General features: G+C 41.2%; 1 protein-coding gene across 3 annotated transcripts in view; it reads right to left on the bottom strand.

Annotated features, from left to right (window-relative positions):
* The window catches only part of uvrag (UV radiation resistance associated gene), a 102,358-nt gene that overhangs the window by 27,047 nt on the left and 56,672 nt on the right, over positions 1–18,639 (bottom strand). For all 3 annotated transcript variants that reach the window (XR_005636422.1, XM_039777481.1, XM_039777482.1), the window contains one exon: positions 10,820–10,895. Coding sequence is in view for 2 of the 3 variants with exons in the window: in XM_039777481.1 (XP_039633415.1) it covers positions 10,820–10,895 (76 nt within the window). In the remaining variant the exon portion in view is untranslated. The remainder of the gene's footprint in view (positions 1–10,819; positions 10,896–18,639) is intronic.

The raw sequence follows: 18,639 nt of genomic DNA, 5'->3' as shown, positions 1-18,639 counted from the left end.
AAATTTACTTCTGGAACCCAAGGTCTCTCGGAGGAGGGGCGGGACTGTTGAGCTCTATATATTAGATATTGTATGTTTTTGCACCATATAGGCCAGGGGTGTGAAACTCAACTTCACTCGGGGCCACACTGGAAAATAAGAATCACATCAAGGGCCAGACATGTTGAGTTTATTGATATGCTTTTATTTAATCAAAAAAGTCAAATATCTTTGACTGTCTTATTGCATGTGTCATATAGTCTTCTCGCTTACAGTTTGGTCGACATAAAGTCCTAAAGAAGTCAGGAAAAAGTTTGTCAGCTATCATAGGAAAAAAGTGACAAAAATGTTGGAAAAAGCGTCCAAAAACGTCGGGAAAAGTGACAAAAACTTCGGCAAAAATGACAATGTCAGGAAAAAGTGACAAAAACTAGGTGGGCCAAAATGGATTGTGAACGTAAATTGATATGAGGGCCGGATCATAATCTGCGAGGGGCCGGATTTGGCCCACGGGCCTGGAGTTTGACACATATGATATAGGCCAATACTGTAGGTATCAGTACGTGCTATGCATTGTGTTACTTGTCTCAGGACCACACAAACAAAGTAACATTGTTCATACAGCTAATAACTTGGAAATAAAAGTTATTCGGATTCAGAGAAAACCGCTTACAATAATTATTCTCAAAGGAAAAGAAAAAAGGAGCTCTCTTGTCTCGCAGCCTCCTTTTTTTTACTTGAGCTGGTGTTTATTTAACAGCTGCTTTCATGAGCCACTTAGCCCACTTTCTCCAATAACCGTAAAACTATTATTTTGCCCCTGGGACAACAGGCCTGGGCTCATCACAGACGCTTCATTAATAAAGAGAAAGCTGTGGCTGGATGGCACAGAGGATGACATGACAGCAAGGACACCCCACCCACATCCTCTCCTCCTGGCAGAGTAATGGAGGCTGACATCAGGGCGGATAGAGAGACACTAGCCTAATGAGGTGAGACTTTATTTGACGGACAGGAGTGTTGGAGCAACTGACATATAAAGAAAGAGTCTAATGCTGACATCAACTTGATGAAACCAAATCATCTTATCTCGATGATGAGCGACACTAAAAGAACTCTGTGGTCCAGAGCCGCTGTGTACATCAGATGAAATGCTGCCGATTGGCCAGAGTCAAAGGGCTGTAATGAAATCCACATGGAAGCAGGAACGGCACCGGATAGAAGGAGTAACACAGAGCCAGGACGGCTGCCATTTCTTTCGAATACTGACCAGATGAGGCCAGCATTGTTTAATTCTAAGAGCTGCAAGGCCTGCGCTCATGATTGAATACCTCTACTCCCAAACACCCACATGACAGCACACAGGGTTTGATAAATTAACAAGAAAAACAAGTTTTTCTAAACTTGCTGACATCAAATATATTTGGTCTCTGCCCTCTCCATTCTTAGGACAAGTTGGTAGAGGGCCAAGGAGCTGAGCTCGGGCAGATCGAACCAGACCCCAAGCAGAGAGAATTATTATGTTTGTGTGCCTTGGTCCAGTTGCCCTCTGCCTCACCAAGAGAAAAACTGAATAATCCAAAAGCTGTAGATATTTGAACACACAATGACATAACTTTGATCAAAGGAAGAGATATAACCTCCAGCGAAGACTAAAGCACTTATTTAACTTGCAATGGGCTGTCTGATGGGGTTTTCTCTTTCCTTTTATCTACTGAGCAGTTAGTTTCCTTCCAACCTAAGCCAACATTTTTAGATATTACCATAGAAACATGAAGTGGAGTTGAGACAGAGGAGTTGTGTGTAAGTGAAGGGACTTCAGAGAAGGCCTCTGTGCTGAAGCAGAGTGGTATGCACGAGACAACAGGAGAGCAGACAACGAACAAACAGGCCTCAGCTCCAAATTCAAACCAGCTGGAAACTGCAGACGCACTATTAAGTAAATGATGGAGCAGAGCAGCCAACACTTTCCAAACACCCAGAATCACAGCAAACCCCCTGGTTTTCAGAAGATTTCGCCAGTAAAACCCACAGTCTGACCTGTGGGAAGGAGATATACTGAGATGATAACATGACCACAAAGCACTGATTGATTTTAAAGGTGATTCAAGCTAATTAAAAATGCCACTAAATGTATCATTTCTGGATGTCCACCTATTAATTCTGATGTTATAAGATAAAATATACTATCACTACGTGTCCCTCTCTGCCCTATGACGTCTTCGCCCTCATCAATCTCTGCAAATTACATAACATTGTGGCTTGACTTGACTACCTAAAGACCCCAAACTTTGGTCAAGGCTTAAATAACCAACAAAAATTGAATACTTTGGCACGCCTCTCCAATCACTCACTCTCTCTCTCTCTCACACACACACACACACACACACAAAAAAAAAAAAAAAAAAAAAAAATCACACACACACACACACACACACACACACACACACACACACACACACAGGATTAACATTTACTTTTATCATTATATTTTGTGGAACTAGCTCCTCTGGTACCTCTTTGCGGTGATGGACAACCCTGGAACTACCAACCACAAAATGTGGAAATTCAATTAGACGATTTGAGTGTTTCATAAAGTCATAGGTGGCTGTCCAGAGGAATTCCCATAAAACCCTGGAGCTCAGGCATAATCGCAGCGCACTGACGGCCTTCGCTACGCACCTACGCCCAGAACTGGAAACCACACAACGGTGACATACACTTACAACTGCGGTCTGAGGGCTGCTTGTAAATCCCAACTTCTGGCCGACGTCTAGCTGACGGACTACAAAGACCACTCTCTGTATTGTACTGGTCAGGACTGGAGCATCAACTACTTCCACTCCTCTTTCTTGTCAAACACGGGACCTGCGAGGGCAATTAAAGCTTTGCTAGAACAGCACTTCAGACGCACTAGCGCCTTTCCACAATCTCCCTGATTCAGCAGTATATGGAAAATATCTGTTTATAGAAGAGGGTTCTCCCACTTCTGGTTGTAAAAAGGGTGCCACCAACAACTCGCTCTGGCCAGTGAGTGGCACTTGGATGCGAGCAGTAGCTAACAACAAAAGTTTGTGATGGAAAACAGGGACCACACAGGAAGTCTATGAAAACCAATGGGCATAGAGACGTGTACATTAAGGCCTGGGTTTGGTTAATAGGTAGTTTGAACAAGGAGTTTCAGAGAGCCACAGGATCACTATACTACTCTTTTTTTTCCCCCTACAGGCAGTTTCTTCAGAGCAGAAAAACTGTTCTTATCTAAATGTAATTTCTCAGTAGCCATTCTTCCTGAAGCAGTGCACAGAGCTGGTCAAGCTTCTACTCAAACATTTTCTCGGATTGGGCCAAGACACATAAATCACAGGTTGCTCCAAGTTCATGTTTCATTTTTTCAAAAACATCAGCAAAATCTAAACAAAAATAGAAACTTATACAGCAGTTATAGAGCAAATAAAAAAACACTATCACGTTTGAGGATAATTCACCTATAATCTGAATTATTAGATGCAAACATACACCCCTATCATTATACTAATATTCAGATCTCTGTTCAATGCATACAATGTACGATCCAAATGAGACAACTTTTTGACGGCTCTAATCTTAAGACCAGCACGATGAAAACAGTGACTCCCCTCTTCTCCCTGTGCATCAATCACCGGAGGGAGAGAGCAGACAGCCTTCAGCCTACCGTCTCATGTCATGCTGTTAGCAATCTCACAAAGCAACCCACACCGCTCTCAACTTAACCCACTTATAACCTGCCAAAAATAATTTCTTGCTTGAAATGTGATAAAGTACACTAATGAAGTGCTTTTAACTGTCAGCGGAGCACAGAGATCTTGTTTAAAGTGGCACCTTAATGGCGTTCAAATGCAAAACACATTGTCAGATTTAGGGTCCATAACTTATCCTCTATTACATGTAAGGGGGTGATTATCCAACATTTGTACAGCATGTGGCCATGTGGGAAATGATGCTCAGAGCATACAGATTCAGGTTATTCCTCACCGGGCTAAAGCAAAAACATAAACGTTTAAGGCTCGGCCTAAAAGAGAACCTAACTTGGTGCCTCATTCCTTCTTTCCTCCCATGAGTGTGTCGTGACGTATATTACATATTACGTTGACTTGGCACTACATTTTCTGATGCCTGTCCTGCCCATTATGTGTTTTATCATATCAATCCCGGTAAAATGGAAAACGGATGTGGCTGTTATGGAAGGATGAAGACAATGAGTGGCAGCAGGCAGTTGAAATGGCCTGATTACTTCCAGGCGCTGTCTGGAAGAGATGGTGGCAGAGCCTGGGGAGCCGTGGTCCAGGGTTCAGGTAAACAAACAGCGTACAGTGGGCTGCATTATACATTCTGAACATTGAGAAGTCTGTTTGGACAGTGGACAGTGAAGATGTCATCGCCTGTTTTTCTTTCCTTTTATTTTTCTGGAACGTTCTCTGGGACGAACCGAGAAGTGAGTCACAAACCGCAAGCCCTAGTCGGACATGGAGAGACAGACCAACAGGCTTCGGAGGGAAACCTGGAATAGTTCTGTCTAAAAATGTTCCAATTCTCAGAAAGATTGTGCTGGGAAATAGGCTGAAGCTCCAGTGTCTACTCTCATTTGGAGGAATTCAAGCAATGGAGGAGTAAATAAATGGTGATAAACACCGCAGATATGACCAATGCCTTGGACATCGAATAATAGATCCTTGTCAGCTAGGATCTTTTTTTCCCCCCCAGGAAGGACTCTTACAAGACGTAGTTTCAGGATATGGGGTCCGACACATGCAATCCTGTTTGGTATAACACTGTAAAAATTAAATACAATTGAAGGAAAGTTTGCAAAATATTTAGCAAAAGAAACCAAGAACAGTCCTAGACAACACGACGAAGACTGAAGCACATGTTTTGATATCTAACTATTACACAATCACTTACTGTACACAGCCATTTCTGATTCACGGGCTTGTGGATCGACAGAGTAAACACACAGCTGCTTACAGGAATGTCAAATGTGGAAAAACTTGAGTTTGTGTGCGAACGTGGTACGCCCATTGTTTCACTATAGAGTCAACTCATTTCACAAAAACTCTGTTGTGGACTGTACCATCTCCAACATTCGCAATACAGAAGAGTGTAAAGAAGGTAAGCAGCGGAGACAGTTTTCATTGGGAAATTTGAACATTCTTGACAACTCGATCTGAAATGGAGACGAGTTATGAGGTGCAAGGGAGCTGTAATGTTCCCTTTTTTGCACGTCTTTGCTTGGGTCATATGGTTTTTATCGAAGCACAATCACATGAGCTAATGGCCGCCAAGGGCTGTGCCAAGACTGTCGTTATCTCTTTTGACTGGAGTTATGAGATGTCACAGTGGCGCAGGGCTAAAGGAAGGACCTCGACTTTGGAATATGTCAAATGAACAAAGATGACATGGATGAGAAAAAGAGTGCAAAGAACAGAAGAGAAGGTGAATGGGTTTGCTTACAGTCAACCCACCAAACCTAATGACACACACAGTATTTTTCCATATTCTCTTTATAAAATAGCACACAGAGACCGCTCTCCAGTCAGCTCATTTTTCCAGGTACGCATCGTACGAGACTTATGTTTAAACCTCGGTTTCAGTGGTGTCAGTGGAGGACAAGAACAATTTCTCGTTAGATTATCTCGAAACCAGGTCTCCTTGTAAGGTTGAGATTAGTGCCGGTGGCTCATAATACCATGTAACCACAACAATCTGAGTTTGCCCTTTTCTTGCATCTAACCTGTTTAACCCAGTTTAACATGATTTATAATGCAAACAATGCTGCCTGTTCACCGCAGACTTTACTGTGCTGATGAACTCGCTGTAGGTGAGAATGAGTTAATAATGCATCCTGCCCGATAGGCTGTGATATAATGAAATTTGTTTCATAGTATTCATTTACATCTGTATTCATTAAGTCTGGATTTATCAACCTAATACATGTCAATATTTAGTAATGTACAAAACAACGCCATAAACACCACTCCATATCTACCACTTCCATTAATTAAGTCAACCTGTGGAAAACACTAACTCTTGCTCATTATTTTTGTCATTTTGAAGCAAAACTTAGTTTTGCTAGAGCGCCTACAACCTTTCCAAACAGCTTCAAAATGAATAACCCCAGCCAACCAGCTCCTGTTCCGCTTGCTGCCACCTCCACTAACCACTAAACACAGTAGGCTCCCCCATGAGTCATAGCCGTGTTTTATGGAGCCACAGTTGCCACTCTTAATGGCCACAGGCGCTCTGACGTATGCTTCAGACCACCAGAATGGCACTCTGCCTGCAGGTCATGGTGTGCAATTGCCCAGAGACTTGGAAGGTGGGAGACTGCTGGCGACTTTCCCCAGTAGACAAAAATAAAGGTGAACCCAGAGGTGACCTGGTTGTGCCACAACAGATTTGCTGTTTTAATTCCCAATACTTGGTTTCCTGTGCCTGGGGCCCACAAAATATGATACGCCAAGCTTAGTGACTGAGAGCTAATTGTTGTGCCCACCCCTCCTCCTTAAAAAACCTAGAGATTTTGTATAGCATCAGTTGTCATCTAATCAGCCCCACATGCCGGTTTCACAACAACGTAGCCTAGTGGAGAACACAGAGTAAGTAAAAGCAACATATGGTGTGCCTTTCCTTTGGAGTCAGCCACACTAACTTGGCTAATTTGTCTCTGTGAATGGAGGAATGGCAGGTTTAACATGTGTGTGTGTCCCTATGGATGGGCACGTCAGGCCCAGCTACATACCTGTGGCCGACTACTTCAAGGAAAAGCCGCAGCCAGCCAGATGCCATGCATTTAACAACTTAGCTGAGAGAAAAACACATTGTCTTTAATTCACATTCTGGTATCAGTTCAACTGGGACCAGAGAGAAAGTATGCATGATAGCACTGCACATAAACATAAGTCACTCAGGCATTGCAGATTTCGCAATATTTGCTGATTGCACAAGAAATAGGAAGGAGCTAGTGAGAATGACTGCATTTCCATAAAGCCTTTCTTAACTTGTCTTTGTCAAACAAATTAACCGGAGATGGCAACATGGGAGTGTGTTACCACCCTACATCCAGGCTGCTCCAAACAGCCACCCCGACCTTGCCCATGGCCTCATGACATGAGGCATGATAAAAGCAAACGTCTCCCTCTGCCACATCAAAGCAGGGTCGACCTGCTGTGACCCTGATCCTTCGCCAGCGTCCCTGTATCACTTTCAAACACAGCCACACAGGGCAATTTAATAAGAGATGGGCAGCTAAGTCTCCCACCAAGGCTCTAGTGGGTCAGCAAACCAGCCAATCAGCCAATGAGACGGCCCTGCTGTGAAATCAGCCCTCTGCTTTGTATCACAGAGCCAGACATCGAACAAGCTGTGCAGTGGCTGCAGAACACACCTGGCTCAACAAAAGGCGACCATTAAAGACAAGTTACAAAAATGAAGAAAAAAAAACTTTTATCGACTTTGAAATGTTTACGACTGCTTCAGTTTTAAAACTATGGTCTAATATCAATCTCATATGGAGCTGAACTACCCATGTAGCACCGTTACATTGTTTTAGAGTCAACATGATAACTCATCCTGAAGTAGCCAGGCACACATGGTCTGCATGAGACAGGGTTTTCAATGAAATCCTGTTAAACTACTGATGCCCTACCAAGCTGTTCAAAACAGAGCACGTTAGCTTAAGTGACAATATGAAAAAGAAGTGTTTTCATATCTATGGTTGTCATAAGGTGTAGTACAATGAACAACTTGTTTATTTCTATGTGTATGGGCTACATTCAGTTTGCTGTGTGCCCCTTCTGTCACTGAAAGAATAAGCCACAGACGTCATGCTGTCATTTATTAATCTATCATTCCACAGATTGCTCTTACAAAGTTATCATGCACTCCTCCCATATGCCAACCCGTGTTACAGCAGATGGTTTACATCTGGTTTCAAAAAGCTTCAATCTCTCTGCATTGGTTTCATGGACACAGGTGAAAACATTCTGCTGTCTGGATCTCATTTTATATCTGCAGTGGATTGGATTGCTCTAAAAACAAAATTTATATTTATATATATAAAATAGTGTTCCATTCCAATTCTTGAATAGCAGAAAAGTCATCTCTCCATCACTGCACCATTTTGACACCACAAATTCAGAAATATTATTTTAGATTTTATTGCTGAGAAGCTGAGTCAGATTAAGAACATTTCTCTTTAAACATGTGCCTTTTATCAGTAGTCAAATTAAACTTTCAGCAAGGGTAAGCATCCATCGAATGACTTAAGATTCATGAGACAGAAATATACAAAATCTTAGATCATGATGTGTGGCTTTGATGTCGTACATATGAAAAAGATTACATAGTGTCATGCACATTTAAATTGGTCTCTGGTGCACACAGTAATATATATATATATATGTATAAGCTATTTCGGAAGCTTAGTTAGTCTGTAGATCCCGTGTTACCTCACACACTAAAATGTATTTTTCACGCAAAAGTACAGCTTCATTAGAATTAACATGGGCACTGTAATAGTATTTTGGGTCTTTGGGCCCACATGCACCATCCCGCTGCCGTATAAATACTCACAAGCGCACCAATTCTGCGGCTGAAAATCCCCAACAAATACAGCTATGGGATATATGAGCAGTATAAAAAAAACGTTGAGCTTCACTGCAAAACCTTTAACAGGTGTCTGTTTGAAGTCACAATGGTGCAAATGCATGCCCGTGAATATTTGGGAGAATCTAACGTGTGTGTGTGAGTTCAGTCTTGAGTTATTGAGAGTGCTTAGCAAGCAATAATCTATGCCCAGACATGTTTACAATCCTGGTTGCCCATACTGTCATTTTACTATGTTGGTCTATGCTGTACAACATCTATTTCCTGTCTGTCTGTCCTGGATGAGGGATTCCTCCTCTGTTACTCTTCCTGAGGTGTCCTCCATTTTTTTTCCCATTAAAAGGGGTGGTGTCATGTGCTGAACAAATTGTAAAGCCCCTTGAGGCAAATTTGTAATTTCGATATTGGGCTATTTAAATAAAATTGACTTGACGTGATGGAATGAGCGTCAGATTAGAGTTTGCCGTTTAAAACGTACACTGAGCTAACAATGTTCACTACAGTACTTTGAATAATGGCTTCCAAAACACAACAGGCCACTTTGTCGTTCCCTTTGGTGGTTTCACAGAGCACTTATTTTCATTTGCTGTCTAAAATGTTTTCTTATCTGGCTTATTTTTGTATCCTTGGAATCTGGTGGGAAGATGGCAGACTTGGATATTGGCTTGCAGAGTGTGGTCTGGCATTAGAACTGAAACCTCCCAAAGCGCAGTGGTTTGAAGTCAGCCACCTGCTAGCGCTAATTGCCCAGTCTTATTCAGCGGAGAGGCCCTTCATTCCCGCCCGAATGCGGTCGAAAACAGGGAATGGAATGCAAATTGTTATAAGCCAGTGGTATATGTCTAACGGGATGAATGAAGGGAGTAACGCAGGTCAACACATTAAGTGTACTTTAATAAGCAGAGATAGATCAGGAGTTCAGCCCTCCCCTGAGGTGTTTGTGTTAATGAAAGATGGGGAGAGAAAGAGAAACCAATTTAGAGCATTAGTTCAACTTGTGTACCAAATGTCGCCTGCACACACAGACACATTTCATGTTGTGACTATCTGCTCCTTCACAAGGTACATCAAAGGACAAGTCTGGGGATATTCCATATTTTTCTTTTCAACAAATCCCATGAATATACCAAAACCAACAATGAACTGATTCTATAACCAGTGTTGCTTGTGTAGCCAAAGCCTCATTAACAACACTGGAGCGATGATAGTGACTCTGTGAGGCTGTAGTAAGCATAGTGGTGCTTTGAGCTACATGCTGTTGTTAGCATGATAACATGCTCACAATGACAATACAAACATGCTGATGTGAAGCAGCTAGAATTACTATCACGTTTACTATCTTAGTTTAGCATGCTAACATTTGTTCATTACCTCCAAAAACTAGGTACAGCTGATGGTTTTTCCTTAGTTTTGCAGGTATTTGGTCATCAACTAGTTAGGTACTGGACTAAATGCCGTGCCAATTCATCCCAAATTTTTTATGTCAGTCCGGGCCAAAGAGGTGGCCTGACCGACCGACCGACATCCATATAACCATGCCACTCGCATGGATAAAAACACATCAATGTTTCACTGAGTGACACGTTCCTTAATTTACAATTAACATGGAAACTGTAACAGTAGTAGTAATAGTATTTTGAGTCTGTCCCACATGCACCTCGTGCAGCTGTATAGATACTCACAAGAGCACCAAATCTGCTGCTGAAAATAGTCCCCAACAAATTCACTGTTTACTCCTGTAATCCTTGCTAAGAAACTATAGTGTCCAGCTGTTATTTTGCTTTTTTATTTTTTTACTTTTAATAAACAAAACTATATATTTGTGACCCGTTTCTAAAGACGTATGTCTTCAGTAGGAACTTGGCCTCTTCATTATTGCCAGCCTTTAAAGTTACACATTTACTAATGCAAGAAGCGGGAGAAGCACTTTAGAATGAGGTATACAGTATTAACTCTGTGCTTTTAACTGTGGTTTCCCCACCAGTGTATTGTTCAGAGAATGTACTGGTTCCAAAACTAATCTTGGTTTGTAGTCACTGTAGATCCCCTCTGTAAAAATCTTTGACTATAGGATAACAGGATTAAAAAAAAATAAAAAATGTTACACTAGAATTAATCAACACTTTTTCACTTTAAAAGATTTGTCAGAATAAGTTGCCATTGACAAACATTGGGTGCACTGTTTGTCAGTTCATACCTGGGCAATGTTCTTGTTGAGTAAGTAGACACCATATTCAAAATGAAAGCGCTCTCCTCTGGGGTACAAAGGGAATCTGTTAAAGACAGGAGAAAAAGACAAACATGGTGTTAGACAGGAACAGGCGATTTATTCCACATAATCCATTACCAACAGAGTCTAAAAAGTAAAGGTGTTAAAGACACTTTGAACAAACAAACACTCAAGCCAACAAAGCACAGTCAAGCTTACAACGGCCTTATATCCATAATACATATCATATTATAGGTCTATCTGGGTGAAAATACCAATAAAGGGTGGTGGGATTAAAAGGGGGTCCATTGCTTGTTAATTTTACCTCGAGATACTGTTGTTCTTTGGCTCTGCAACAGGCAATGAATTCTTCCCATCATTGAAAATGGCCATTCATGTAGCCAGCAGCGTTTACAGTCAGTAACTCTTGTAGATGGCTGATGACGCTGGGTCTGGGTCTATGATCCCATCCCACAGATGCCACCTCTGTGCCTTGTTAAACTGAAATATCAAACAGGAGCGGAGGCGTCCAAACAGCCTGTCCATCTGCCTCTGAGCTGGAACAAAGAGGACTTTTCCTTTCAGCATAGTGGGAAAGTCCCAATGGTGCCAGTCAGATGTCTTAGTTAGCACAGCACAGGGAGTGCTCTTAAAGGATGGGGAAGTTATCCCTGGGTGTTGGGGTAGGGTAGAGAGGGGAATATGCTGACATGTAGACAGGGGAGACTCTCTCTGCTATCAGGGACTTAAAGCTGAACTCATCCCTTCCTGTCATTATGTGCTTATGTCTGCTGGTCTCCCACTGAGAGAATACCATATGTTGGGAATCCAGCCCCATGAACTGAGCAGGACTTTGGTCTGACAAAACACACACACACACACACACACACACAGCGGTGGTTGACTATATACTTGTTCCATATGACTGCCTACAAATATGCAACTCTTTCGAAGTGTTAGTTCCAAATCAATTAATTAAAATGGCAAATTGTATGGATTTGATTGGAGAAAGAAGCAGAGTCCCAGATCATTCTTTACTGTGGTTACATTTTTTTTTTTATAAAGACTGAGGCTCATTGTCATGTAGCTTATCAGGAGAGTTCACAAAATTCATCCACAAAAAGGAAAGTCAGAAGGATTTTACCAGCAAACTTTTTATCCTTGAGTTTACAACAATCAACCCTTTTGAAAATGAAGAATGATATACAATGATGTTCTAGAGAACAAGAACATTTTGATAACTGGTATGTCAGCCTTTGTAAATTGATTAAAGTAGACAGAGTTTGAGATAAAAGCTGGAGACAACTATAACTTTATAAGAAAGCAATTGATTACGAAACCTTATTGGAACAAAGAGTTAAAAGAACTGTGGCAATCTATGCGTAAAGCACAAAATATGTTTCTGAACTGCTCAAATAATTATATAGAAAAGAAGAAACTCTTAGAAACCTTCAAGAATAGTCAAAATAGGTTTGATAAAAGATACAGATTCTTCGAAAGACGTTATCAAAGAGGACAGGTATTAAACTTGAAGAGAATATAAAAAACTTTTGACCCTAAGAGATTTTGGGCAGAAATAAATAAATCAGGGCCAAGGCGTAGTTGGAAAATACCCATGGAAGTGCTGGGGTACCATGGTAATTTATAATCAATAGGTGGGAGAAAGACTTTAAAGGTCTTTTCTCTAGTGAGACTTTTGACTTTGACGGGGGGGTATTACGAGGACATATGTCAGAGGAAAAATGTAATAGAGGACCATATTTTAAAAGGGGAATATTGGATAAATGAGGATCTTAAGAGTATTACAAAAGAATAAGTTCAAATGGCCATTAATAAAGCTAAGGTGGGAAAAGCGACGGGGGGTTGAAAATATCCCAAATGAAATACTAAAATCACCCAAACTATTTGATATTTTGTGTGATTTATTTAAATTGGTGTTATGAATCCGGCAAAATACCATCTATGTGGCTTAAATCTATTATTAATCCGATACCAAAATCCCAAAATGAGGATCAGAGGGTGCCTTTGAATTATAGAGGGATTGGTTTAATGAGCACAGTTTATAAGCTGTATTCTACAATACTTAATGAGAGGCTCATGTTGTACCTAGAGAAAGAAGAGCTCCTCGTGGAAGAACAAAATGGGTTCCGTAAGTCAAGATCATGTCTTGATCACATTTTTGTATTGTCTACAATTATAACTAAAAGAATAAGTGAAAATAAGTCTACATATTCGTGCTTTATTGATTTTCAGAAAGCTTTTGATATGATCAATAGGGATCTGTTAGCATATAAACTTATTGAGCACGGGGTAAATGGAATTTTTTTTATTGGGCTCTGAAGTCTGTTTATCACAAGCCCATAGCATGTGTTCGATTTAATGAACTCCATACAAACTGGTTCCCAACATCATCAGGGGTAAAACAGGGCGATGCTTTGTCCCCCACTTCATTTGCAATTTATATAAATGATTTGGCAAAGGAAATTAAAGCATTGAATTGTGGGATAACCTGTGGAAATTAAATGATAAGTATTCTTCTGTACGCCGATGACATTGTTTTACTGTCACCCTCTGAAGATAATATGCAGCGGATGCTCTCCTATATTGATGATTGGTGTAATAAGTGGAGACTGTTTCCCAATAGAAAGAAAACAGAAATAATTCACTTTAGAAAACCTTTAACTACACACCGTATCTATGAGTTTAAAATTGGGTCACACAAGCTGAACTTTGTAGACTCCTATAAATATCTAGGTTTCTATATTGATGAACACATGAATTTCAGAACAGGTGTTAAGGTTCTTGCCGATTCAGCACGTAGAGCTTTGGGAGGAATCATTGGTAAAAGCAAGAATCTGAAAGACACAAATTTTCAAACTTATTCTAAACTGTAAGCTTGTGTGTGCCCTATACTTGATTATATTGTGGGGGTTAGAGGGCTTAGAAATATATCCAATTGTGAATTAGTGCAAAATAGTCCCATAAGATATTTTCTGGGTGTGCACAAATATGCTCCAACATTGGCGATAGTGGGAGACATGGGATGGGAATCATGTTGGAAGATATGTATGGCCCAGTTATGGCATCGTTTATTAGATATGGATGCAAATAGGTTGACGAGGAAAATATTTATCTGGGATAAACCCATACTTGGTCCTCGGTCTAAAGATATATGCAAACTGTTTTGTAAATATGGGTTTGGTGAGTTGTTTATTAATAATGAAAAGCTGAATATTGGTTTGTTTAAAGAATCTGTGTTTGCTAAAGACAAAGTGGGCCGATGATATATGGGCCAAGCCAAAATTGCGTATTTTTGTGATGATAAAACCAGAATATGGCACAGAGTTGTATACACATGTTGTATATAATTTGTCAAAAAGGTAAAGATCTCCATGTCCTGTTGAGATCTGGTGGGTTATCTTTGACTGTTGAAACAGGACCATATGTTAATGTAGAAGAGAAGAAACAGATCTGTCCCATGTGTTCTTTGAATGATATAGAAAATGAGTTCCATTTTGTTTTCTACAGTCCTTTTTATTGTGAACAGCGCGATTTTTTTGTTTCGTAGATAAAAGATAAAATCAGAGATTGATTTGGTAAATATGGATGATTCTCAAAGACTGAGATGGCTGCTCACATGTGAAACACAATTAGCCAATTATCTTGAGAAAGCATGGGAGAAGAGGAAAAAAGCTCTTTATCGAGAGGATCTATAGATGAGGATTTGTTTGTATATGCAGTGTGTGTGTGTGTGTGTGTGTGTGTGTGTGTGTGTGTGTGTGTGTGTGTGTGTGTGTGTGTGTGTGTATATATGCGTATGTATATATTTGTATTGATGTATTTCTCTTTGTATATGCGACCGGAAGATGTTTGCTAAATAAGTTTGTGGTGTCTTGTAATCCCATGTGGGATGGGCCAAATGTTTGGCATGACACAGAAATAAAATGTAACTAACTAACTAACTCACTCTCTCTCTCTCTCTCTCTCCCTCACACACACACACGATAACCTTTGATATCTACTGTATATCATAGCCTAATCTAAACCCCATCCCTTAACACTTCATCTTAAACTTCAGAGTGACCTAAAATCAATCCCACTCTTAACCTCTCACCCACACACTGAAATAATGCTTTTTAAGATATTGGAGGAAATATGTCTTCATTTTAGAGGATTTGCACTGCTCCTTTCTGCACATGAAATCGACATCTGGTATTTGTAAGAACATAAATCCAACAACACACGTGAGATGTTACCGAGCCAGGTACTGCCGTAAGCGTACGTACACACAGATGCAGCAGCCATGAAGTTAGTCACATACACAGCTGTTTTGTTGTTGTTGCAACAGCTGCCAAAAGGCCATGCCAACAGGGGAACAACAAGCAGAGGAAATATTATTGTAAAAATAAGCCCTTCCATCTGAAAACTAACTAATATAGCTTGTGTTATTGTCTGATGCCCATGTGAGGGAAGCCCACATCAAAACAACAGCCCAGAATTGTGTTTGAAGCAGCAACTTGATGCATCCCCTTCAGTAACTTCCACAAATGACTATAAAATGCACCAGCTCAACTTAAATGAGCTGCAGGTCTTTTATGTGACAGTGTTTTCATTTGCTACTGGAGTTAGGACACACCGGTTTAGTTCAGTCCACACATTCTCGATTGGATTCAGGTCAGGGCTTTGTGATGGCCACTCCGATCCTTTTACTTTGTTGTCTGTGAGCATTTTGTCACAACTTTGGGGGTATGCTTGGGATCGTTGTCCCGCTGGAAGACCCAATTACAACCAAGCTTCAAATTTCTAGCTGATGTCTTGAGCGGTTGCTTCAGTATTTGCAGATAATCCTCCTTCCTCATGATGCCATCTATTTTCCAACTTAATTTGGGACGGTGTTATTTGGATGGAAAGCCTCACACCCTTTTTCCTACACACACATGGCTGATCATTGTGGCCAAACGGTTCAATTGGTGTCTCATCTCATCACCAAAGAACTGTCCTCCAAAAGGCTATGACTTTGTCCTGGTGATCATCTGCAAAACGTTCTTGCTTTTTTTTGTTTATGCCTGTAGGAGTTGGGGCTTCTTCCATGCAATACAGCCTTTCCGGCCTTGGCGACGTAAGGCTCTCCCAGTAGTAGATTTACATACATTGTTACTTTGTGCCTCTGACTCCTTCACCAGCTTCTTTGTTGTTGTCTTGGGGTTCAGTTTGACCGTTGGGGCCAAGGTTTGTTCAGCCCTAGGGGAAGATGTTCGCCTTCTTCCTGAACGATTCAGTGTCTGTGTGGCTCCATCATTTTTATACCTGGGTACAATTTATTTCACAGACACATGTGGGACCTTCAGCTGTTTGGAAATTGCTCCTAAGAAGAAACCAGACTTGTGAAGGGTCACAATTCTTTTTCTGAGGTCTTGGCTAAGTTGCTTCAATTTTCCCATGGTATCAAGTGCAATAAGGCACTGATCAAATATAAGCCCGGTGCATTCACAATTAGCTTCTAATAATGACAATTGGCCTATGCAAAGCTTCCAAAAGTAATTTCAGTTGCAGCTTAAAGAGACAATCCACTTGGTGTATTTAAATGTTTGACCTACTTGTAATTAAAAGCTGAAATGAAATGTCTTTCTTGGGTATTATTTTTTTTAAATGATCTCTTATGGGCATAAAGTAGATACCCATTGACTTAACATAATAAATGTATGGTAACATGAAATATGTGGAGTTGGGAAAAATTGTATTTGCATGTGTTTAGCCTAGGTGTATCAAAATATATGACCTCACCTGTATATGACAGCGATGCCAGAAGCAGCAGATGCGTTCTGATGTGCCTGTACAGTATGTGCAGACATGTGTTGAATGCTTTGCGTGTGTGTGTGTGTGTGTGTGTGTGTGTGTGTGTGTGTGTGTGTGTGTGTGTGTGTGTGTGTGTGTGTGTGTGTGTGTGTGTACACTGGTGAGTATGTACATCCGGCATGCCTCCTCTGTGTGTGCGTGCCCCCTGGAGACTGGGTCATGGTCTTTGGTTAATCCTGTGTGAGAGCAGATATGGGGCTATTCCCCCCCCCCCCCTCTCTATCTCTGACCTACAAGTGCTTGAGGCAATGTGAGAATCCACTTCCTCCTACTGTCAACTGAGATCATGCTAACGGCACTGGAGCCCTGCAGGTTAATGTATAGATTCACATGCGGTTGTGACATTCTGGAGGCCAGATTTTACTCCGATCTCGATGCTCTGAAATCTTTGGTAACACACACTTTTCAGCATTTCAGCTGTAAAAGCATTTGCTTTTGATAACGTGAACTCACCCAAAACTTTGGTTTTATCTAATAGTTTGTTTTCTCCTACTCATATCTGAGCCTGTCCGGAGATGATCACTGTAAACACCTCCCCATTCACACATTACACTGCAACTCTGGGACGTTAAAGAAGTAAACCCTTAACAGATGGGGGTCATTCTGGCCCTAGAATGAATTCTAACAGGATGTTGCTTCTAAAGGCTGGCAAGTAAAGAGTGAGACGCTGTAGCCTCAGGGCCACACAGTCAGACACTTTTTGGCCCCTCTATATCCCCGACATGCAACCAGGGCCCCACGGAGAAGGCGGCATGCCAGAGGCCATATCTAAGCAATAGGAAATAACGAACAGGGAGAGGAAGAACAACAAAATAGGCAATCCCCTTGCACCGCCGGCATTCCCAATATCACTTCCCCACAAACAGATAGGATTTGTTTGCTGATCAACACTCCCGAAAAAAGGAAAGCAGAGCCCATTCCAACACAAACGCAAAAAACACGAACATGCACCGTCATCGTCACAGCCAAGTGATTAATGACTGCTGTCCACTGTGTCTGAAATCACACTGGAGCGACCCCCGGTTCACCAAACACTAGGAATTCCTCCCGGGAACGTCCAGAAAAGTCAAATATATTATTACACACCAGTGGGGAGGATGGAGGGAGGAAGTCCGAGGATGGAGGGAAGGGAGGAGGCGCCAAAGCAGTGTGTGATTCAGTTAGCGAGCACATTTTATCATCTTATGTTATTATCTAATCTGACCAGATTTGTCCCACCGAGATTTAAACGCCTTTCAAAAAGGAGACCATGCCAAGAAAGCGCTCAAAACAATAAAAGATGTAGAGCAAACATACAACAATGGAAAAAGTCAGAATACAAAGTCTCAAAGTCATAAACTAAACAGAAAGCCCTCAAGAACAATTCATTTTGCTGTCAATAAAAAGTCACTTTTTTTTTTCCTTTTTCAGTTTTCATCTAACTCCGTTTCGGACCGTGGGGACAGAGGACCATTGCTACCATTCCTGCTACAACAGTAAACATGTAAGTGGTATGTGTCTTGTAGAGAAATAAGGACTAGCAGAGTCAGAGGAGACAGAACGCCATTTTTAATCACTCAGCCAGCGGCAGCAGCATACACTGAAGCCGTCCTTTACAATAAACAGGATGAAATAAATTACAGTCCTGGAGGAATATACAGGCCAAAACCAGTGCCCTGTCTGTCCGTCATGATGAAGGGTCCAGAATAAACAGACACAAACCAAAAAGATTGACACACAGGCTGGAAAAGTTGCACTAATTGTGCTTTCCCACTGGCTCGCAAGATTGTTTTTGTGTCGTTTTCAAATGAGCTCATGCTTACTTCGACTCTTGCACCTTGTGCACGATGCAGTTGGTTCTTTTGTTTAATTTTGTTGTACATATAAATCAAATTTAATCATCTCTATCTCAGCAGTGCTCCTCATATTTCCTCACTTTACTTCATCAGGCCATTTCTTCCGTCAGCACATCC

This window comes from Perca fluviatilis, chromosome 16 (genome assembly GCF_010015445.1).
Source record: "Perca fluviatilis chromosome 16, GENO_Pfluv_1.0, whole genome shotgun sequence".
Classification (NCBI taxonomy): domain Eukaryota; kingdom Metazoa; phylum Chordata; class Actinopteri; order Perciformes; family Percidae; genus Perca; species Perca fluviatilis.
This window is presented reverse-complemented; position numbering and strand designations above follow the sequence as displayed.